This window comes from Rhinolophus ferrumequinum, chromosome 18 (assembly GCF_004115265.2).
Source record: "Rhinolophus ferrumequinum isolate MPI-CBG mRhiFer1 chromosome 18, mRhiFer1_v1.p, whole genome shotgun sequence".
NCBI lineage: Eukaryota > Metazoa > Chordata > Mammalia > Chiroptera > Rhinolophidae > Rhinolophus > Rhinolophus ferrumequinum.
The window spans coordinates 38713353-38737661 of NC_046301.1; the positions used below are offsets into that span (position 1 = coordinate 38713353).

Below are 24309 nucleotides of genomic sequence, written 5' to 3' on the forward strand. Positions count from 1 at the left end.
AATGCATCTTTTGGAGCAAACATTATTATAAGACCCGATATTATATATATATTATATATTATAAATTTTATATATTATATATTATATTATGTTATAATATAGTAAAATAAGACCAGATCTTATATTAATTTTTGTTCCAAAAGACGCATTATTGCTGATTGTCCAGTTAGGTCTTATTTTCAGGGAAACACGGTAGTGTAAAATGTCCACCCCTGAGTTTTATTGAACACATCTCACAGCTTACTAATGGTCAAAGAGTCCCTGCGCCCAGGTGGCGTTGTGGGGTTCAAATTTCCCTGCAGAATCTGGAACTTAGGTCACGGACTCTTAGCTAAAGTACCACATGTGTGGAGGTGGAGAAGGGATGGGTGGAAGGCTCAACGCTGTCAACGAGGATTGACATGGAGCCAAACTCTTTACTACACATGGTGAGGTCAGTTTTAAATGGGTTTGTAAACAAGCGTCACCGTTCCTTGAGTGGCCTCACAGCCTATGCCAACTCCCGTCCTGGCGAGGACCTCAGACCCTCTGGTCCTAGTCTGGCATGACTTGGGGGCCCCTTTTGCTCTGCACAAGGACATCGCTCCATCTGGAAACTGACTCGAATACCCTTCGCACACCTGTGTCACCACGTTCAGAAAGCGGAGCAGGAAGAAGACACCAGGCTCCCTCTAGGAGCAGGAACAAATTTTGTTGTGAGCAAAAGCCCTGGAAGGGGTCAGGTCGCGCCCACCGGCAGCGGCTGGTTCTGTTAAACCTTTTAAACACATTCTAAGATTGTCACTCAGCAACAGGGAGGCGGGTCCTGCGAACTGTCCAATCAGGGGCGCATTAGGGAGGTGGGTGGTGCGAGGCTCAGAGACCATCGAGGAAGTTCCGGATTGCGTCTCACCTGCGGGTAACGGACCAGGTGTATCTGCGGTTTCGTCAATCCAGTTCTGACCTGGCCCCGGCTGCGGGAACTGAAGGGACTTCACCGGGGTACCCCAGAAGCCGGCCATGGTGAGTGTGCGGGGGCGGGTGCCCCAGGACGGTACGAGGGCCTTGTTGAATCCGGCCAAAGCTAGAGCCGGCCTACACGCAATCAAATCTGGCGTCTGAGGACCTGAGCCCCGCGGGGCTCCGCTCGGACCTCGGTCCCTTCTGCTCGCTGCGTGGGGGAGGGGTCACTAACCAGGACCCCGGGCGTCGTGTCCGGTCACTGCATGGGCGACTTCAGTTCCAGCCAAGGAACCTCTCTGTGTAGCTCTGCGTCTCCCCAAAATGTGCTGTGATCACGGGGAGGGAAATCGGGACAGTAGTGACTCGGACTTCGGGTTTCGTGCATTGGAAGAGCTGTGTGATCTGTGTGGTCCCGTCTCTCCGTTCTCCCCAGCTGGCGCCCATTTTGAGTTTTTCAAATGTCTGACAAGCAGGGTCTCAAATCCTTAACCCTGACCACTCCCCATCTTCCTAGGACTCTCAACACGCGTCTAAATTTCCAGATCCTTTCCCGAATTCCAAAACGCCGAATCTCCTCCCATTCAAGCATTATAATCAACTATTAGTCCTCTGGGGTTCATTTCAAATAGACCCAGTCCTGGTTGCTCCCCGATTATGAAAGCATTCACGAGGCACAAAGGAATAGACGTTAGAAAGTTTATTTAAGAGGAGAAACACTAGCAGAGGAGTTGCTAGTGTAGAGTGTGGGTAGATAGCTACGCTGAGTTTCTGTTTAACTGGGGTTTTATCTTGTCTAACCAGGATGTAAATTGCTTCGGCCTGTAGTGGAATCTTCTGTTGTGTTCAGTTTTGTCCATTGTGGTGGGAGAAGGTGCGGTTAAACTTGTTATGGCAACCTTCATTGTATAAACTTATGTTAGTCACCCCAATGAGTCAAATGGCTGCCCCCTAGACTCGTTCCTGTTTACCCTTACCTGTCTTATGAGACCCGATAATAATAATCCTTTTTTCAGAGTCAATGAATGCCCCTTTTAATGGGGTTTATTTTTGGTTTCTGGATATTTTACATGAAAGGAAGGACGAATTAGGAGCTATGCAATTGGTCCTTCTAGTTAGCGAGAATTTGGAAATTTTTCTATCGTTTATACTTTTGTAACCGTTACTGTTTAGGAAATTAAATCTTAAGATGGTTTCCTATGTACAAAAGTAAAATAAGGAAAGACTAGTAGATAGTAAAACATGGTGTTTATAAATTTCTGTTTTTCTTAGATAAATGTGTAAGAAAAGTGTAACTTAAGACTCACTGCCCACCTGTCCTGGGTCCTCCATGGCTATTATTCCAACCATCCCGAAATACACAGTTTTGATATGAAGAGAAGCAAAATTTTGCCACCCTGAAGTTGCCTTTTGGGGATATTGATTTTAAGCTCTTTATTAAGAAACAAAAAACTTAGAACCTTTGACCTCCTCCACTTTCCTGCCCAAGGGATTGAGACAGAGAAACCTGCTTCCGGAAGGAGATCTTAGGATGCTGCCTTAGCCTACTTTGAATTAAGTATGGTAAATAGGACTGCAGATGGAACCTGTTAGCTAGATACCCAGTGTGTCCCATTGTTTGAGTTACCTAGCAAGCATTTGCCTGCCCTGTGTGTTCGTTCAACTCTTCAACTACCTGTAAGTCGCCCAGTCTCACTTCTGAAATCTAAGACCACATTCCTCCCTTTTTCTCCTTTGTTCAAAATGTCACATACACCCAATGTTGCCTTACTATCATTGCGATTTTCATACATATGTAAATTCCCTGTGTGCACATACTAAAATTTTTATTTTCTGTTAATCTGCCTCTGTTAATTAGATTCTTAGCCCAGCTAAAAGAATTTAGAAGGTGGGAAGAAAAGTACTGGTTTTTAGCCTCCAAGGGTGATTTGTTGAGCTTTTTGTTAGTGTTTCTTACAACAACGAGCCATTGCGAGTGCCTGTTTTTCTCGCCCATGTTTGTCCTGGTAATAAGCAGTCAGACTCCACATTGTTTGATATTTGCCGCCCTTTAAGTCCTCCTCCTCCCTCTTCCTTGTGTCCCCACCTGGACAGGCTGGGGGCAGTCCAGGGCTCCCTCCTCTGGCACTGTCACCTTCCAACACACAAGCCCCTGCCTGTGAGCAGGACTCTTGCCCTGGCCCCGCCCCTGACAAGGATTCTTTGCTGGAACTTTAGTCAGCCTCTGAGCCTCCTCCCAGGCCTACCTGTGCATGTGCTTGTAAAATCCAGTTTTAGCAGGAACGCTGAACCAGAATCCCCACCCTCCTACCTCAGTCCCCCCACCTGATCAGACAATGGTCTGATCAGGTTCCCCCTCCTGCACCATCTGGCGATGTCTGATCACCCAGGCCTGTCTGCAGTTAGGTCATTTTAGCAGGAACCCCCAAGCCTGGAATTTTCCTCTTCCTAATTTGCCATGCAGTGATCCCCACCTGACCTCTGGCAGTGAATTCCCACTTGTCCTTGCTGTACTTAGAGTGGAACCCAGGGGTGTCCAAACTTTTTTCAACGTTTTTCACCAAGGGCCATATGCGGTAAAATACACAAACAGCCGGGCCACTCACTCGAGGTGAAGGACGTCTTGCCTCATCTGGTTTATTGAAGTAAACTAAATATATTTTTGGAATTTGCTGCGGGCCAATTAACAATGGATCATGGGCCGCACTTGGCCCGCGGGCCACAGTTTGGACACCCCTGGTGGAACCCAATCTCATTTCTCCCCATTGTGAAATCCCACCACAATGGTCTCTATACCTTTGGCAGTGGTTCTGATAAAACCTGCCTTACCATCTTTGACAAGTGGCACTGAATATTTTTTCTGTAACACTATGTAGCACAGTAAAAACTCAGGCCATTCTTTTTTATTGTTGTTATTGTTTTACTTTTCCAAGACATTTCAAGACATTGAGAAGTCCGCCCTGCCCCCCCACCTGCATTATGTGAGTCATAAGCCTTTTCCTAACCTCTGTGTGTGTGTGGGGGGGGGGGGCGGAACGGGGAGAGGGCTCCATGCAGGTGACAATATCAGTGAGCATCACATCCCACCCCGTGGGTCTGTCTTCTCTTGCTCTGACTTGCTCACCTGCTCTGCTGCCTGATGGCGGCCGCACTGTGGGCTGCTGGGTGCTGGGGAGCTGGTGCTGTGAGCTGTGCTGCCCCATGGAGCAGTGTTGACCCCACCAAACACCAGTTCTATGTACAGTCAACCAGAGTGGGCAGTTTCGAGAATTTCTAGAAAATGGGAGCAGGCGTATGGGATGGGCCCCCCCCCCCTTAAATTCTTCCTGGGTTGATATCTTTGTCAGGATTTCTCTGTGTGTTAGAGTGAAGCTATGACAGGGGCTGGTTTGGCCCCGACAAACCCGGGGATGGGGGACGGAAAGCATGACTATACTCTGCAAGCATGGGCCCATCAGGGGGTCACTTCTGACAGAACAGTTATTCAAAATGGGAAAGTGATTGTAATAACTATGTGTGGGGTCAGATGGGTATTAGACTTACCAAGGTGATCTTTTCTGTTGTATAAATGTCTAATCACAGTGTTGTACAGCTGAAACCAATAAAATATTGTATATCAACTAATTGAAAAATAAAGAAATTATTAAAAATTAATTAATTAAGTAAAATATAGAGAGAAGATGGGGGCAGGGCAGCCATTAGGTGGTGGGCTGAGTCCCTAATACCAGAGGACTCCCCAGAACCCTTAACCTCTGCTGCTGCCCCTGCCTCTACTGTAGCACAGATCCTAACCCTCAGGGTTAAGGGACAAAACCCCACAGCACCCTGTGGCACAGCCAAGGGATTAGTTCTAACCAATGTATGTCTGGAGTCCTTAAACTCTATAAAGCAACCAGTTGTCACGGGGAGGTTCTGAACTCTGATGGCACTGAAAGATATATAAATACCAGGGTAGAGACGACACCTTCTTTCTCGAAGTGTATTCAGTAACCAAAAAAAACAAAACAGGGAAGGACAGGAGGGAGGGAACAAAAGGGAAATAAAAAATGAAACAAAGGTCCACAATTTGTTCCAATTGAAAATCCAAAATGTACTCAAATTACACAACAGAAAAAATGAGGGTCACTGTTTGGTTTGGGGGCCTGTATAGCATGGGTTCTGAATAATTTTTGTCATCTGCTGGAATACACCATCCCTCAAGCAAATAATACTGTGTCAAATTACAGCTATTCTGGGATCACACTAAATGTAAACAAGGTACCCCTGGTAATGCTAGGGGGCTTACTAAATATAAAATAGGGGATAAATGTGCATGTCTCACTTTAACCATCAGACAACTATTCTCTTGCCTGAATTACACTTTGTCTTAGCACCCATTGTTCTGAAGTATCCCATAGTGAACAGGGAAGCTCTGAACCAATGATTCATAAACTAAAATAAAGTCTTCCCCACTTCCAAATTGGCTTCACAAAAAGGAAACCCACAGACCTTACCGCCCCCTACCCATTTAATTACATAATATGGCTCTATTGAAATTAAATAAGGTAATGAAAGATAGAAAACCATTATACAAAACTTATTTAGTGAAGAGGTAATTATCGCCAGTTCTTCTGTTTTTAACAGGTAAATTTGGCCTGTTCTTAAACCTCGAAAGAAAGAATGATACCTCACAGTGGATTACCTCAACTTGGAAGCTGTGTGGTTGCACCAAATAAGGCCCCATCCACAGCACTCTTTTCTTCTGATTTTATGAATTTGAATCGTTTCTCTTTTTTCTAGCTAAAGTCTAGCTAAAGCTTTGTCAATTGGGTTTGTATTTTCAAACAACTAATGCTTTGTTTCTTTGAACAGTTTTGTACTTTCATAAATTTCCATGTTACTAATTAGCATCCTTTCATTTGAGCTTGATAAAATCGCCATAGAATTTCTTGCAAGGCAGGTGTAGTGGTGATAAACTCCGAGCTTTGGTTTGTTTGCAGAAGTCTGTCTTTGTTATTGACTGCTGGGACAGTTTTGTTGTGTAAAGTATTCTTGATTGGCAGTTTCTTTCTTTCAACACTTTGTGTATATCACGGCACTCTGACAGGTTTCAGTTGAGTAAAGTGTAGAAATGGGGTCCCCTTGTATGTGAAGTGTCACTTTCCTCTTGCTACTTTCAAAATTCTGTCTTTGATTTTTGATAATTTGATTATAATGCATGTTGGTGAAGTGTTGTTCTAAAAGTAGGTCAACTTAAATTTATTTAGTAATGTTTTAGTATTTCATCTTATTTGGAAATGATGTAGCTATTCAATAGTTCCATCTTTTAACTTAGTAAAACTCTAAGGTTTCAAGTTACCTAAAGATTTTGGGAAACAACTTTTAGGTACACCTGCCATAAAACAATTATTGTTGAAAACTCACTGAAAAACCTTTTATTCTATGTATATCTATTTCATTTATTGATTTTCAGTAATTATATTCAGATTACTTGTGAAAATTTTATGAAACATTAGACAAAGTCAATTATTATCTCAAGCTCTTTTCCTTTTGACAAACCCTGCAATGAAGATAACATTAATATTTTTTCTTGTAAACACAGATAAAATAAAATTATAGTACACATTGATATTTCCAGAGGCTATTTTAATTAAACCAAACTTAAATCACTTTTAATATTAAATATTTTCGCACATCACATATTAAACAGCATTTGGGTTAGTGTCTGTTATATTTCTTAATTTACATAAGTGTTTGATTCCTATAAGCCAATTAACAGAGCACTCTAACAGCCAGTTTTATTCATCCTCTGGAGGTAGACATACATACATATATAGAGACAGACATATCCAGAGACCCAGTAGTTTTTTGTTTGTTTGTTTGTTTTCATCAGGAGACAGGTATAGTAAGGCAAAAACCCATTAATTCACAACAGTTGGAATAATTTAAGTTTCTTCGTTCAGATGGCCAAGGCTTCTACTTTTTAGAGAAGACATTCAATATTTGTATTTGTATCCTTTATAAACACTTTTGAAGAGACTGTCCGGAGCAGGGGCTGGGTGTCTAGGCAAGGGAATCTTTCATACACTGTGCTTTTAAAAAGCTTTCTCATCCCTTTTTTTTTCCCCTCTTGGTTTGTTTAGTCTCAGGCAGTTATGGGCTGTGTCTACATTTCTGATTAGGAAGGTTCTAGAAATTACTAAGGAGGTTTACAAATCCTGTCAGATTTAATTTTTTTTAAAAAAGGTCTGATCATAGAGTTATTACATTTTTTGAAATATCTTGTTAGGTTTCAGGCAGGAGAAACAATAAAAACTTTAAAGCATCTGCTCAGATTGCCAGAGTTTATTTTAGTATCCTTTGAGAGCTCTTTGTTTTTTAATACTTCTGCTTATCAAAAAATACATTCTGTTGTGTCCGTGAGGTTTGGATTCGTTTTAACAGATGCTGAGGTCACATTAAATGTCCTTGTTTCTGCACAAGGGTCACAGTTTCATGTGTGGTCTGACAGCCTTGCCCCAAGCCCTTGACCTGCAGAGGATATGAACCCTCTTGTTCTAGTGTGGTCAGGCCTGAGCTACCCTGTTGTCTGTACTTACTTGCTCCCCTTGGAAACTCAGTCAGGACTTCGCTGTGCACACCTGTGCCCACGTGTTCACAAAGAGCTGGGTGAATACAGTGGAGTAATCCCCAGTCCAGGAAAGGTTTTGTTTAAATTCAAATATGCCTGGGAGAGACTGGAGCCTCCAGCGGTGGAAGCTGGTTTAACTGAGGCCCTCGTTCTCCCTCCCGGTGTCAATCAGGGAGAGAGGGGATGTACATGGATTTCTGTCCAATCAGGGTTGCCGCTGGGACAGGTGGGTGGGGCGACGCACTGGGACTCGACGCGGGCGTGCGTATCCCAACTCCGGTCTGGATCGTGATAGCACTGGTTGTGGGAGTCGTAGGAAAGTCAGGGACCCCCCGCCCAGGAAACATAGAAATGGTGAGTGTGCTGTTCTGGGATGTGGAGATGGAGACGAGGGGCTGAATGGAACCGGCTGGATCGGATCGTGGCCTCCCTGCGATCAAGTCCGGAGTCTTTGCTCAAATCTGAAGTCTGAGGACCCGAGTCCCCTCGGGATGCTGCGGATCTGCTCCCTTCAAGCAGGCAGCGTGGGGCCTGGGCGTGCAGCTGGGACCCCGGGTGTCCTGTCTCCTCACTGCGCCAGGGATTCGGCCCCGACCCGGGAGGCTCTCTGGGCAGCTGTGTACTTGCAACCCCGCGTCTCCCCAGGTGGTGACCACATGGAGGGTCATCGGAGACAGTGGTGACTCGGGTTTCGGGTTTGCTGCGTGGGAGCACCTGTGGTTTGTGGGGACCCAAGCTCCTGTCTCCCCAGTGGGTCCCCGTTTTCCCCAGAATTTTCCAGATGTTTAGGGAGCGGGGTCTCAGGTCCACGACCCGGTCCCCCCAGCCTGGCTCTTCCTGGGACTGTCAACAAGTCCCTAAATTTCCAGATTCCTCATCTCATTCCTGAAGCCAGCTTCCCTTTTCTGATTCACAGCATCGTTATAAACTGTCCTCTGGCGTGCATTTCAAACAGACCCGATATTTTAATTGCTTATTTTTCCACCAGAGCTATGCTAAGGCTAAATATAAATTAAAGATGTATAGTTGTCTGTGGATATTTTACATGAGAGGAAAGCAGACAATAACCACCTGGAAGACAGTTGTATGAAATCCCCATTTCTCTCCCCCAGGACCTGGCCTGGGCACAGACATCCTATGGGAAGTCCTTTGGGTGGAGGTTCTTTGGAAAGTTTCCTGGGTGTTCTCTCCTGTCAGCACTGCCCCTCTGTGGGTGTGTTGCTTCAAAGTGTTTATTTACTTTTTTAAGTATCATTTTTTTCAATAGGTATAAAATGTATTTAATCAATAGAGGTTGAAAGACAACAATGCTCTTTCTGAGATTGTGGTTATTATTCCTTAGGCCTAAACATTTTGCATTTAGAGTATAATTCGTGCTCATTAAGAAAGTCTGTGACACACAGCCAGGTGGTCTGTGTTCTGGGTTAGGGTTCGTGAATTTGAGAGTTCGTTTGGATCAGAACCTTAAATTGAATCGGCTGTGAGTTTCCTCACTGAGAATGGAAGCCTGGGGGAGGGAGCACTTCCATGCTTACAGGAGGTGGGAGGGTGTGTGTGGAGCTTTCATCGTCCATTCCTGGGGTTGCTCAGGTGTTCCTCCCTCCTTCCCGAGGGAAGGACCCCCTCCCGGGGTTCTGTCTCAACCAGAAGTGTCTAGAACCAAGTTTGTGGTTGTATTCAACTTTTTGAATATGGGTTTTTGTTTTTTGTTTGTTTGTTTTTTGTTTGGTTAAGTGTATGGAAGCAGGCTGATAATCTCTTGATTTCATTATTTGTTTCCTTTCTTTGGATTTGTTTCTCCAGTGAATATTGCAGCTCTTTGAATCTAGTTTCCTTTAGCACCCAGGCTTTTAATATGTAAATTCATTGAGTGAACTTATGAGCAAGGCAAGAAAATTGTGGAAAGTACGAGAATTTTGGTTACATTAGGTAAGAAACCTCAAGAAGTGAGATGTGTATATTCTGAGTTTTCAGTTTTTCCATTTTTCGTTCAGCGTTTTTATTTCAATGTCTGTAGTCTACTTTGACATTGAAAAGGCTATACTGTTTATAAGAAATGACTTCCTATTTTAATGGGTGTGAGAAAGAAGCAATTGAATCTTCATATTCATTGATATGAGAACACATCAAGTCTTTCAGAGATCTTTGTTATTTTCTAGTTCATTTCAGGGCTTAATTACAACCCCCTAATGCATTATAGTGTGTGTGTGTGTGTGTGTGTGTGTGTGTGTGTGTGTGTGTGTGTGTGTGTATTATGCTGAAAATATTCCCTGTGGAGGGACAAACTCCTATCATGCCCCTTGTCCTTTTTGTCAGAAAGGGATTTGGAAAGTGATGGTCTGCAGTTTTGTATCTTTCGATGTTTAAAGGATGAAATCTTGGAGTGATTTTCTATGTAGAAAGTCAAAATTAATTCTAAACAGCAAATGTTAACAATAACAAGAAAGCATAGGAAAATATGGTATATATAAATTTTTCTTTTTGTTTTAAATGAATAGTGCATTGGAAGGTTCATTAAATTCCTGAGATAGGAAAGTAACTTTAGAGGACTTGCTCCCTACATACCGAGAGCTGTTACTGTAGTCACCCTGAAATGACCAGTTTTAATTACTTTTACATTATCCTGTTAGTGTTTCTTATATAAAAACAAGCCAGTGCGAGTGTCCTGGTCCCTCTCTGCTTGTGAAAGAATGCTCGACGCACAAAGAAATAGAAGTTAGAAAGTTTATTCAAGGACAGAAGTTCATACAGCTGTCGGGAGCTCCTGGCTCCTCACCGCCTGGGTTTTTAAGCTCGCCCTGCACAGTATTCTTCCATCGTGGTTAGCAGTCCCTGGGAAACCTTTACCGCCTTTCCTGCTGACCCGGGATGTAGTTAATCACTAAGCTTATCTCGTAGTTCCCAAGCCCATTTATCACTAAGCTTGTCTTGGCCCCCGAAGATCGTTAATAGCTAAGCTAGTTTTGTTGTGTCCCAGGCTTGTTCTTGTTAATTCTTTACTTGTTTCTTCACGGAGTTTGATGGAGACTCAGACATGGCAGCTGCCTGCCTCAACAAGCAGGGAGGGAGGAGGCCTTATCAAAGAAACAATGGATTCTACCAGTACTTCTGTCTGAGAGAAAGTTGCCCCTCCAGCCCTGGCACTGAGTTCCTCCCCACATGTCCTTGGCATCTTTGGAGCCTTAGTGCTGGAGCTCAGAGCAGGTCAGTCCCTCAGTGACAGCCACGTTATTGAAGAGGATAAAGATGGTTTCAGGAACAGACATGAAGTTAACGGAAATGCATTTTCTGATGTATTTAGAGCTCCTGGTAATGCCAGGTGCTGGGAAGAAAGCTGGTTTCAAGAAGTTCCGGTTGAAGAGCAGCGACCCCTCCTGGAGAGAGAACTTACCTAGGTCACAAAGGAAGCAGCAGCTCCTGAATAGCTTTGATACAAAGACCTGAGGGTCTCTCCTCCAACTTACTCCTTGAGAGTTTCCAGGGAATGATTCTGAGAGAGTGTTTTTGATAGGGCATTGGTCTTTCAATGAACAAGTTAGAGCAGCTTGAAAAGAACAATTGCCTCATGGCTAACTGACATTATATCACCAGAGTGGCAACATTTGGCCTGAAAAGAGGAGATTTTTCTATTGTGATTTGTACATTACCCAGAAATCTCTTGACCTCTTGGAATTTTTAGTAAAAATTGTATTTTCTCAGCGACAATATTCAGGCATTGCTCCTAACAGCTTGCTTGGGCTCACTCACCAAGACCAACTGGCTCTGCCCCAGCAAAGGTAATGGCATTGCCTTTGGCAGTCAATCTGAAAAGCAAAACAAAGTTGCACTTTCCACAAGCCCCCTGCCCATTCCTTAAAATCACCCAAACTGTCCACCTGTATTTTTTTGCATTTATTTTATTTTTCAATTAGAGTTGACATTCAATATTGTTTTATATTGGTTTCAGATGTACAGAGTAGTGTTTGGACGTTTACATGGTTTGTGAACTGATTCCCCTAGTAGGTTCGTGCCCACCAGCATAGTGATTACAATATTATTGACTATATTCCTTATGCTGTACTTTACATCCCCAGACTCTTTTGTAACTACTAATTTGTATTTCTTAATCCCTTCACTTTTATTCACCCAGCCCCCAACCGTCCTCCCATCTGTCAATGATCTGTTTGTTCTCTGTAACCAAAACAAACAACCAAAAACAAGACAGTGTAAATGCCTATTTTTCTTTCCCATGTTTGTTCTTGTAATAAGTACTCCGGTATTTGATGTTTGTTTACTGACACCTTAAGCCCCACCCCACCCACTCCCCCTCCTGCTTCTTACCTGTCAGGCTGATGAGAAGCCTGGAGCCTCCTGCACTGGGAGCTGCTGCTCCCTGGGGAGCCCTCCTGTGGGCTGTGCTGCCCTGCGCTGTATGGCGGACCCTCCCAGCCTGGGGTCTGTATACAGAGGACTCTGAGTTGATAATATGTTGTCCTTTGGGAGCAGTAGTGTGGGAGTGGGGTTCTCCTTACAGTGGTTTTGGGTGGTTCCCTGCAGTGTGTTTACAGTGAAGGTGTGACTGAGGCTGACTTCTTGATACCAGGGTGAGTAGGATGATTATACCGTGTGAATGAGCTGAGCCCATCAGGTGACATTCCTTAAAGAGCAGGCATTTTTTTTCTCATTTTTGAAAATACATTTTAAGTTTATTTTTATTAAAATACAGTTGACATACCATACTATATTAGTTTCAGGTGTATAACAGTAATTTGACATTTATATATTTCATAATGTGATCATCACTGTAAGTCTAGTAACATTTGTCACCAAATGTTATTACAATATTATTATTTTGTCTGTTCTCTACATTATATCCCCATAACTTATTTATTATATAACTGGAAGTCTGCATGTCTTATTTTCCTCACCTTTTTCACTTACCTCCCTGTCCCCCTTTTCTCTATCAACCATGTTTGTTCTCTGTGTCTATGAGTTTGTTTTCTTTATTCATTTATTTTGTTTCTTAGATTTCACATGTATGTGAAGTCCTACAGTATTTGTCTGACTTACTTCACTTAGCTTAACACCTCTAGATCCACCCATTTTGTCTCAAATGGCAAGATTTCACTTTTTTTTTTTTATGGCTGAGTGTGTGTGTGTGTGTGTGTGTGTATCTGTATCTGTATCACATCCTTATATATTCATCTGCAGATGGACATTTGGTTAATTTCATGTCTTGCCTATTGTAAATAATGCTGCAGTGAACTTAGGGGTGTATACCTTCTCAAATGTGTTTCTCTTTCCTTCAGGTAAACAGAAGTAGAATTGCTGGGTTGTGTGGTAGTTTTAGTTTTAATTTTTTGAGAAAACTCCATACTGTTTTCCATAGTGGCTGCACCAATTTACAATCGCACCAACAGCGAATGAGCTTACTGTATGCTCCACATCCTCACCAACACTTACGATTTGTTGATGTATTGACGTAATAGCCATTCTGACAGGTGTGAGGTGATATTTCATTGTGGTTTTAATTTGCATTTTTCTTGTGATTAGTGATGTTGAGCATCTTTTCTTGTGTCTGTTGGCCATCTGTATGTCTTTGGGAAATATATTCAGGTCCTCTGTTCATTTTATAATTGGATTGTTTTTTGCTGTTGAGTTTCGGGAGTTAATTTATACATTATGGATATTAATCCTTTATCAGATATATCATTTGCAAGTATTTCTTCCATTTAGTAGGTTATCTGTTTGTTTTGTTGAAAGTTTTCCTCACTGGGCAAAAAGGATTTTAGTTTGATGTAGTGCCATTTGATTAATTTTGCTTTTTGTTGCCCTTGCCTGAGGAGACATATCCAAAAAATATTGCTAACACCGATGTCAACGTCCCTATGTGCTCTTGTAGAAGTTTTGTGTTTTCAGGCTTTACAGTCAATTCTTTAATTTATTCTGAGTTTATTTTGTATATGGTGTAAGAAAGTGGTCCAGCTTCATTTTCTTGCATTTGTCTGTTTAGGTTTCCCAATACTGTTTATTGAAGAGACAGTCTTTCCTGCATTGTATATTTCTACCTCCTTTGTCGCACTCTAATTGACCATATAAGTATGGGTCTATTTCTGGTCTTTCTCTTCTGTTCTAGCAAGGTGTATGTCTGTTTTGGTCCTAGTACCATTGTTTTATTATACCTTTGTAACATAGATTCAAGTCAGTGAGCCTGATACTTCAGCTCTGTTTTCCCCTCAATGTTGCTTTGGCTACATGGGGCCTTTTGTACTTTCATATAAATTTTAGCATTATTTGCTCTAGTTCTGTGAAAATTTCCATTGTTATTTTGATAGGGATGTGTTGAATTTGTAGGTTGCTTTGGGTACTATGGAATTTTAAACATTTTTTAAATTCATGTGTGGTATGTCTTTTCATTTATTTGTATCACCTTCAGTTTCTTTAGTCACCTTCAATTTCTTACAGTTTTCACAGTACAGGTCTTTTGCCTCTTTTATTAACTTTCCTAGGTGTTTTTTGGGGGTGTGATACAATTGTAAATGGGATTTTCTTAATTTTACTGAGAATTTATTATTATTGTATAGGAACACCATTGATACCTGCATAGTATCTTCATATCTTGCAAATTTACTGAATTCATGTATGTGTTCTAATTGTGGGGGTTGTTTTTTTTTTTGGTAACTTTTTAGGGTTCTTTACATATAGTATCATGTTACCTGCAAATATCGAGAGTTTTACTTCTTCCTTTCCAATTTGGATATCGTTTTTTTTCTTATCTGATAGTTGTGGGTGGTAGTCCTTCCAATAGGATGTTGAGAGTGGGCATTCCATTTTCCTGATCACGAGTGAAAAGCAGTTAGCTTTTCACAGTTGAGCATTATTAGCTGTGGCTTTGCTATATATGGCCTTTTTCATGTTAAGATATGTTCCTTGTCTTCCCACTGTGTTAATAGTTTTTATCATTAATTTATGTTGTATTTTGTTAGATGCTTTTTCTGCATTATTGAGATGATAATATATTTATTCTTTTGTGGTATATCAGATGGATTGATTTGTGGATATTGAACTTTCCTTGTAGTCCTGTAGTGAATTCCCCTTAATCATGGTTTATGACACTTTTAATATATTGTTGAACTGATGTTCAACAATGTTTTATTGAGGATTGTTGCATCTAGGTTAATCAGGGATATCGGTCTTTAATATTCTTTTTTCCTATTGGTATCAGGGTAATGCTGGCCTTGTAGAATGAGTTCTGAAGCATTCCTTTCTCTTCAGTTTTTGGACTAGTTTGAGAAATGTGGACATTAGTTCTTGTTTAGCTTTTCGCAGTATTCTCCTGGGAATCTGTCTGGTCCTGGACTTCTATTTATTAGAAGTTTTTTGATTCCTGCGTTAGTCATGTTACAATAATGGGTCTGATTAGATTCTCTGTTTCTTCTTGATTCAGCCTTGAAACATTGCATGTTTCTAGGAATTTATTACTTCTAGGTTGTCCAATTTATCGGTGTATAGCTGTTCATAATATTCTCTTAACGATCATTTGCATTTCTGTGATGTCTGTTGTGATTTCTCTTCTTTCATTTCTGATTGTTTGGGCCCTGTCTCTCTTGTTCATTGTAGTTAAATGTTTATCAACATTTTTATCTTTTCAAAGAACCAACTGTTAGTTTCATTGACCTTTTCAATTTTTTTATTTTGCCTGTAATCTGTATTGTTTCCTTCCTTCTGCTAACTTTGTGCTTTTTTCATTTTTCTTATTCATTTAGATAGTATAAGGTGAGGTTGTTTGAGATTTTTTTCTTATTTTTTGAGGGGGACCTGTATTGCTATAGATTTCCCTCTTAGAAACTTATTTTGTTTTGTACCATAGAGTTTGGAACATTGTGTTTCCATTTTTATTTGTCTCAAGATACTTTTTCATATTGTCTTTGATTTTTTTGGTAACCCATTGATTGTTTGGTAGCAGGTATTTTAACCTCCACATGTTTATAGTTTTTTCAGTTTCTTTCTGGTAATTGATTTTTGGTTTCATACCCTGTTTCCCTGAAAATAAGACCTAGCAGGACAATCAGCTCTAATGCATCTTTTGGACCAAAAATTAATATAAGACCCAATCTTATTTTACTATAATATAAGACTGGGTCTTATCTAACATAATATAAGGCCAGGTCTTACGTTAATTTTTGCTCCAAAAGACGCATTAGAGCTGATTCTCCGGCTAGGTCTTATTTTCGATGAAACATGGTACGATTATGGTCAGAAGAGATGCTCACAGGATTTCAGTCTTTTTAAATTTATTGAGACTTGTTTTGTGGCCTAACATGATATTTATCCTGGAGAATTTTCTATGTGGACCAGAAAAGAATGTTTATTCTACTGTCTTTGCATAGAATATTCTGTTTATATCTATTAAGTTCACCTGGTCGAATGTGTCCTTGTTGGACAATTTGAAGCCAATGAGCCTTTGTTGATTTTCTCTCTGGGTAGTCAGTCCATTGATGTAAAGTGGTCTGTGTTATTTACTATTACCGTGTTACTGTCAGTCTCACCCTTATGTCTGTTAATATTAGTTTAATTTATTTAGTGCTCCTATGTTGGTTGCATAGATATTTACAAGTGTTATATCTTGTTGGAATGATCCTTTCATTATGTAATATTCTTCGGCTCTACTTACAGATTTTGTTTAAACTATTTATTGTGATATACTGCCACCCTGGCTTTTTTTTTTTTTCATTTCCATTTGCATGAAATATCTTTTTCAATCCTTTTAATTTCAATCTGTGTGTGTCTTTAGATCTGAAATGATATATATAGGTATTGGGTTTTTTTAATCCATTCAGCCAACCTTGTCTTTTTATTGCAGCATTTAGTCCATTTATAGTTAATTGTTGATAGGTATGTACTTATTGCGATTTTTTTCATTGGTTTTGGTTGTTTTATAGTTCTTCTCTGTTCCTTTTACTCTTTTTTTCTTGTGCTTTGATGACTTTCTAGTGTTATGTTTGTATTCCTTTCTTTTCTTTTTTTGTGTATCATAAGTTTTTGGTTGTGGTTACCATGAGCTTCATTTATAATAGCATATGTTTATAGTAGTCTATTTTAAGTTGATGGTCCCTTAAGTTCAAACACATTCTAAAAGCACTACATTTGTCACACACCTCCCACACACACATTTTATATTTGGATGTCATATATTATATATGTGTTTGTGCCCTTAGTTATTTTAGATGCACATGATTTCACTCCTTTTGCCTTTTAACCATCATACTAGCTTTATACTTAGTTGGTGTACTACTTTTACTAAATGTTGGCTTTTACCTGTGAGATTTTTTTTTCTTTCCCACATTGTCTTTTTTTCAGTTTTGGCCTTTTCTGATTGAAGATGTCCCTTTAGCATTTCTTGTGATGCCATTTCACTGTTAATGAGCTCCTTTTGTTTATTGTATCTGGAAAACTCTATTTGTCTTTTATGTGAGTGATAACCTTACCACAGATTAGAGTATTCTAGATTGTATGTTTTTCTTTTCATGGCCTTGAATATATCATGAGATTCCCTTCTGGCCTGCAAAGTTTCTGCTGAAAAATCAGCTAATAGTCATAGGGATGTTCCTGTGTATGTAAGTAGCTGCTTTTCTCTTGCTGTTTTGTAGATTCTCCTTTTATCTTTATCTTTTTGCATTTTAATTATGTGTCTTGGTGTGCTTCAGTTTGTGTTCAGTTTGTGTTTCTCTTCTTTAGGACTCTGTGCTTCCTGACTGAGACATATGTTTTCTTTTACCATTATAAAGATGTTTTCAGCCATTATTTCTTTCTTTTTTTTTTTTTTTTTTAGGTTCAGGTTTACAAAACAATGTGATAGACATTTATATACCTCACAAAGTGATAACCTCCTCCCCCAATCTACTACCCCTCTGACATTATATATAGTTGTTACAGTTCCACTGACTACTCCTTATGCTGTACTCCACATCCTGTGACTATATATATGTTGAATTATAGTTAACATTCATTATTATTCAGCTTCAGCCCCAGGTGTACACTGTAGTGATCAGGCATCTACGCCGTCCCTGAAGTGGTCTCCCTAATAAGACAAGTGTCCATTGGATACCCTATAAAATCTTTACAACATTATTGATTATATTTCCCAAACTGTCTTTCATATCCCCGTGGCAATCTTGTGGTTACCGATTGTGCTCTATATTCCCCTCACCTCCCTCATTCCTACCCCCCTCCCATCTAGCAACCCTCAGGTTTTCCTCTATATCTCTGAGACTGTTTCTGATTTGTTTGTTCATTTATTCTTTAGATTCCACATATAAGTGATTGTTGCTTTTTTTTCTGACTTTTCCTTCAGGTAGTTCTGTGATGTGTATGTAAATTTTCTATTTAAAAAAGGTTGTCCTAGGGTTCATGAATATTGTGTTCTTTTTCATTTTCGCATTAGGCTCAGCTGAAATAGATTTTTTTCCCCTTTAAGTAAAGGTCATGAGAACTAAATATTTGGGGCATTTTTCAAAACACTGTGTTTGTTTTCTCTTTCCTAGTTTTCAAAATACTGGGTTATTATCCTGTGACTAAATTCTCTGATAGATCTAAGAAGAGAAGGTCATTTCAAGTTGTTTGGCTTTTTTCCAGTGAGGTTGGGGATGATATCTTGTAAGTTACTTAAATGTCAGGCAGAAACCCGAGTTGTCTAACTCCACTTTCTGATGATTGACTGCTGACAGTTTTTATGCCTCATCACTCCCTATTCCTCGTATGCCTCATATGTGTACGAGATATGTAGAAAGCCTTAGTGGTGTTTAGTTTTCTTTTCTGGCATAGCAAGCAGTTGAGTGCATGCCAGCCTTATGTCTAAACTCTCACCCTAGCCCACCTCCTGACCTCAAAAAAATAAGTCCGCTCACCTTTCCTTGCTCTTCTTAACCTATTTCATGCCTGCTTAAGAGGTCTGCCTTCCTCTCCCCAGACCTCAGTTACAGAAGCAGTACTCCCTTTTATACCCTAGTGGCCAAGTGTGGTGTCATCAGCTGAGGGATTCCCATGCTCAGGGGCTGAGCTCTCATGTTCCTTTACTCCACAGGGAAGCTGGGCCATGACAGAAGGGAGGGCAGCCTCTAGGCTGCCTGGTCAGGAAAACTTCCCCCTGACAGGGGAATGGAGATGTTATGTTCTGTTGGAGGAATCCACTGCTGACACCTTAGCTATTTTGTAACCATACACAAACCCACCATCAAACCATTGTGGATGTCATTGCACTTTCTTGTAATCTGCTGCTTGTAACCTGTTCATCAGTGTTGGTAGGGTTCGGATTAGACCGTTAATAGTTTTGCTAGAAGTATCAGTTCTAGAATATTATTATCTCAATGTGTATTTCTCTGTGTACCACAAGTTGGCTGGAAGTAGCCGTGAGATGTGAGTTTAGCGATATTGTAGTCTAAGGTGTCATGCCTTTATCCTTGTCTCTGAGCTGTAAGTTCCATATGATGTTCTAGACCATAATCAGACAGAGAGAGAAAGGGTGAACTCAGTCTATGATCAATGTTACGAGGTAAAAACAGTGCTTCCCTGTAAGAATATTTTCATTCAGCCAGCTGCATGTGATTATACACATAACTTAGGAGACATTGCGGGTTAGTATCTAGACTATCAAATAAAGTGAATGTCTCAGTAAAGCAAGTCACAACAATTTTTTGGTTTCACAGTGTATAAGTTCTGTCTACACTGTACTGCAGCCTGTTAAAGTGTGCAATACTATTGTATCTAACGGATCAGTGTACATATATCATCTGCACCTTCAGTGAGTCATAATCTTATTGCTGGTGGAGGCTCTTGTCTCGATATTGATGAAAACGTAATATCTGCCAAGCGCAATAAAGTAAAGCATAATAAAATAAGTTGTGTCTGCACTTCTAATGGTCTGGACAACTTTAGGATGATACGGCCTTCTGAGCTTTGTTAAAAGATGAATTTCCACAGGCCTCCTGCACTCTTCGTTTTTGGTGATGGGAATGGGAAAAAAAGCTTCTAGTTTTCCGCTATATCTTTAGTCATTAAAACCTCATGCAGATGTGACCCCCTGTTTAATGGAGTGCTGATGGGCAATAAGGAAGGAGATGAAAGAATTTTTCTGAAAGAGAATCGTTGGTTTTAAAATGATAATATTTGTTTCATTTGTGTAACACATCTTTCCTTTTCCCACATGGTCTGAACCCTGCTGTTAAGAGAAGTAAGGTGGAATATGATCACAGTAAAAATGCATAGTTTATCATGATGTTACCTTTATGCGCAAGTAGGTGTGTATAGAGAGTACACTTCTGATGATGAAATCATACAAAAAAAGTTTGAGATGGAAGAATCATATCTAACCTTCGTGTAAATGGAGTCTAGGTGGCCAGTGCTGTCAGTCTCATGAATCACATATTTGGGGTTTTTAGGACTCAGTGGGCTTTGAGGATGTGGCTGTGACCTTCAGCCTGGAGGAGTGGGCTCTGTTGGATCCCTCACAGAAGAAACTCTACAGAGATGTGATGCGGGAAACCTTCAGGAACCTGGCCTCAGTAGGTATGCCTGATAACTTAATCTTCACCTTGTTAGAGGCCAAGTGTTTCTTGCCCATGAGCATTTTTCTAAGCTGTGGAATGTGGAAGTGGAGGACATTGATAAATAAACTGAGCATGGTTACAGCTCATCATAGAACTAGAACCTAATGATTTTTGTACAATTTCTAAAACCTTGGGATCAGTGTTCTGGGTCTGCATTTTAGGTAAAGAATGGGAAGATGATGACATTGAAGATGAGTACAGAAACAAGGAGAAAAAACTAAGGTGGGTCATATTCACAATAGAAAGCATTATCTCACGTGAGAGACCTGGTGTGCTACAAAATATTAAAAAGAAGCATCCAAAATAACACCCGCTTCAAATTTATTACTTGTGAGAAAATTTTCACCAAATTAGTTTCTTATATATGACATAGATGTTCAGTGTTTATAAAATAGTTCACATGGAGATGGCATTATTAAACCCTATAATGAATCTCGCTGTTTTGATAACAACAAGGCTGATGTTGTCTTGCAGAGTATTCAGTATATTCAATGTCAAAATATTCAGACGAGACAGAAAACCTACCCTTTGCTTTATTAGTAATTTTAGTTTTATTAGACTATTTGAACTACTTTGTTGTTTTATAACAGTCATTAATAATGTGCTTCTTGTTTTTTTCAGAAGTCATAAGATAGAGAGACTCTGTGAAAGTAAAGAAGGTAGTCAATGTGAGAAAAACTTCAGCCGTGTTCCAAATCTCAATTTGAAGCGGAAAACTCTTTCTAGAGTAGAACCATGGGAATACAGAACGTGTGGAAAAGTCTTTGTGCGTCATTCATCTCGTAATAGGCACACCACATGTCTCACTGGACAAAAGTCCTCTGAGTATGAGAAATACGGAAAGAAAGCACATAATTATAAGGTCTTAGGCAGAGTGTTCAGTTATCTTCAATTTTTTGAAAAACATGAAAAAAATGACAATGGAGAGGAACATGGTAAGTGTAAGGAATGTGGGAAAGTCTTCATGTCACTAAAAACCCTTCAACGGCACATGAGCACACATTCTGTAGATGCTTCTTATAAATGTAAGGGGTGTGGGAAAACCTTTACTTCTTCAGCTTCTCTTCAAATATGTGAAAGAACCCACACAGGAGAGAAGCCCTATCAGTGTAAACAATGTGGAAAAGCCTTAAGGTGTTATCAAAGTCTTCAAATACATGAAAGAAATCACACTGGAGAGAAACCCTATATATGTAAAAAATGTAGTAAAGCATTCAGCTGTCTCCCTTATCTTCGAAGTCATGAAAGAACTCACAGTGCAGAGAAACCCTATGAATGTAAGGAATGTGGAAGGGCCTTTAGATATCATCAAAGTTTCCGAAAACATGAAAGAAAATTCATTGGAGATAAGTCCTATGAGTGTAAGGAATGTGGAAAAGCATTCAGATGTTATAAAAGTTATCGAATACATGGACGAAATCATACTGAAGAGAAACCCTATGAATGTAAGGAATGTGGAAGAGCCTTCAAAAGTCATCACACTTTTCGAATACATGAGAGAAAATTCATTGGAGAGAAGCCCTATGAATGTAAGGAATGTGGGAAAGCTTTCAGATGTTACAAAAGTTTTCAAATACATGAAAGAAATCACACTGCAGAGAAACCCTATGATTGTAAAAAATGTAATAAAGCATTCAGTTGTCTCCCTTACCTTCGAAAACATGAAAGAAGTCACACTGAAGAGAAACCCTATGAGTGTAAAAATTGTAGGAAAACATTCAAGTATCCCAGTGATCTTCGAACACATGAAAGAAATCACACTGAAGAGAAACCCTATGCATGTGAGGAATGTAAAAAAGCCTTCAGACATTACAGTTCCTTACAAATTCATGAAAGGATGCACACAGGAGAGAAACCCCATGAATGTAAACACTGTGGTAAAGCCTTCACTTGGCGCACCACCCTTCGAAGACACATGAAAATGCATACTGGAAACACACCTTATCATTGTAAGGAATGTGGGAAAGCATTCACCTGCCTTAGTTTGTATCAAAGACATGAAAGGACTCACACTGGAGAGAAACCCTATGAATGTAAACAATGTGGTAAAGCCTACAGACAAAAGTGTTCCTTACAAATTCACAAAAGAACTCATACGGGAGAAAAACCCTATGAATGTAAGGAATGTGGAAAATCTTTCAATCGTAAAAAAATCCTTCAAGTACACGTGATAGTGCACACTAGAGAGAAATCATATAAATGTGAAGAATGTGGGAAAGCTTTCAGTCATTCCTCTGCCTTCCATAAGCATGAAAGGACTCACTGGATAAAACCTGTTGAATATAAGTAATATGGGGAAGATTTCAGTTAGCCCACATCCTTACATGTGAAATCTCCCACCAAAAAGAAATAAAATCTAATGTGAGAAGGCTTGATGGAAATTATTCATGTTTACTGTTCCAGAAAACACTCGAAAATTTGTTATTAAAATTGTAAATAAAGTGTGTTTACCATCTTTCTTCAAGTGCATAATTGGAATGTGGAGTTCTACTGTAGTTAACCCTTGAACAGCTGTGCTTTAAAGTCCTCACCACCCGTGCAATTGAAAATCTGCATATGATTTAAGCCAGCCTGCATATAAGTGGATTTCTAACCCTCAGTCCTAAATACAGTTGACCCTTGAACAACATGAGTTTGAATTGCATGAGTCTTGTTATACGTGGATTTTTCTTCAAGAGTCAACGTTAATTATTTTCATAATGATTATTGAGTTAATTCTATGTGTTGTCTTTCAACAAGTACATAACATTAATAAGTAGTGATTTTTCATTAAATCAGTTAATCGTATTATCTCTTTACATTTTGAAGCCTGTTATATCCATGGGTGAATTTAAGTGTATTTCTATTACTTAATGTTTAATGAGGCTTTATTTGTTTAATGTTCGGAGGCCATTGAAAAATGATAGTTTGGTATTTTGTGGGATTTTCCTCCTGGCCTTGTGACACTTCCTTGATACCTGTAGTCCTTTCTACATATCCTACCTTAATTACTGACAAAATTCCTCTTTTAGGGTGACAGGTATAATAAGAACCTTGTTCCATTTTCAATGCTAATAAACAGTTGGAGTTAATTTTCATGTCAAGTTTATGAAAGAGTATAATTATATTTGGTGTTTTGCTTTTATTTTCCTTGACTGATAGTTAGTGAATAGTATCTGATTTAAGAAGAGAGACCTGTGTTATCACAAAATATCTAGGGTTGGAGATACTCCCCCTGTCAGTAATGTTAGGAACTCAGTAATGTTAGGAATGTAGAAAGTCCTTCAGTCCTATGCTTAACAGTAAAGATTCCCCATAACAAGAAAGATACAGACTTCGTTTACCTTCATTTCTGCATTTGGTAAACAATTTGTATATAGACTATGTAGTCATTTTGTTGGACACTATTATCTGGGACTTGAAATTTCGTGTTGATTTGGGCAACATTTTTGTGGTGTCTTTTGGTTGTTAATGTCATTGATGAGATTTTTATTTACCTTCATATATTTAAGATGTTATAATATTTACATGTTTTACTGCTCTACACACTGACACAATATATCCACCATAACCTCATGGAGTTCCTTCCATTTAGGGAAACACCTACATTCATGTGTATTGTTCTAGCCCATCCTGAGTCTATTCTATGAGTAGGATGACATCTATGCAAATCTACTCTGATTACCCAGTAAAAACACCAAAATTGCTAAAGATATTTAGAAACAATCATCCAATGAATAACTGAGGTGAGCTATAGAAAAAGGGTATTACCCATAATATTCTAATATTATGGGTATTACCCATAATATCCTAATTTAGTATAAAGAAGATATGATAAATATTTCAATGTCTTTGTTTACCTCAGGAATGGCTGGAAGTCTTTTGAGTTCATGATCTACAAATCCCATAGCCCATTTTGCTGTTCACAGGTTTCATTTCCATATGGTTAGACTTCTAGCACATGTTGTGAAATACTGGAATACAAAAGTATAGGTGTAATATTTTATAAAGAGCAAAGGAATTCAATCTTTGCAATTTTTTAGTGATAATTTGCGTATTGGGGTTTCATTCAAATGGGGACCAAAAGAGTGTCCTTCTTGGGTGATGTAACTTTTTCCATCTTTTGATGGCAGTATTATACATTTGTGAAAATTCACAAGTACATCTAAATTAAATATATATATTTTTTGACTATAT

General features: G+C 39.5%; 1 protein-coding gene across 2 annotated transcripts; it reads left to right on the forward strand.

Annotated features, from left to right (window-relative positions):
* Positions 1–855: 855 nt before the first annotated feature.
* Positions 856–24183, forward strand: LOC117038334 (zinc finger protein 709-like). 2 transcript variants are annotated; one of them, XM_033135240.1, is made up of 4 exons: positions 856–1002; positions 19966–20092; positions 20295–20355; positions 20755–24183. In XM_033135240.1, the coding sequence occupies exons 1-4, from the start codon at positions 1000–1002 to the stop codon at positions 22421–22423; spliced, it is 1860 nt and encodes a 619-aa protein (XP_032991131.1). In that variant the 5' UTR covers positions 856–999; the 3' UTR covers positions 22424–24183. The 2 variants fall into 2 exon arrangements, with proteins under 2 accessions (XP_032991131.1, XP_032991132.1); XM_033135241.1 differs by lacking the exon at positions 856–1002 and adding an exon at positions 7795–7903.
* Positions 24184–24309: the final 126 nt, after the last annotated feature.

What these genes read in the sequence shown, in the direction of transcription:
- LOC117038334 (XM_033135240.1), top strand. An exon ending in CAGGAACCTGGCCTCAGTAG is followed by an intron (nt 20,093 to 20,294) that starts GTATGCCTGATA and finishes TCTGCATTTTAG; the next exon opens with GTAAAGAATGGGAAGATGAT. An exon ending in AACAAGGAGAAAAAACTAAG is followed by an intron (nt 20,356 to 20,754) that starts GTGGGTCATATT and finishes TGTTTTTTTCAG; the next exon opens with AAGTCATAAGATAGAGAGAC.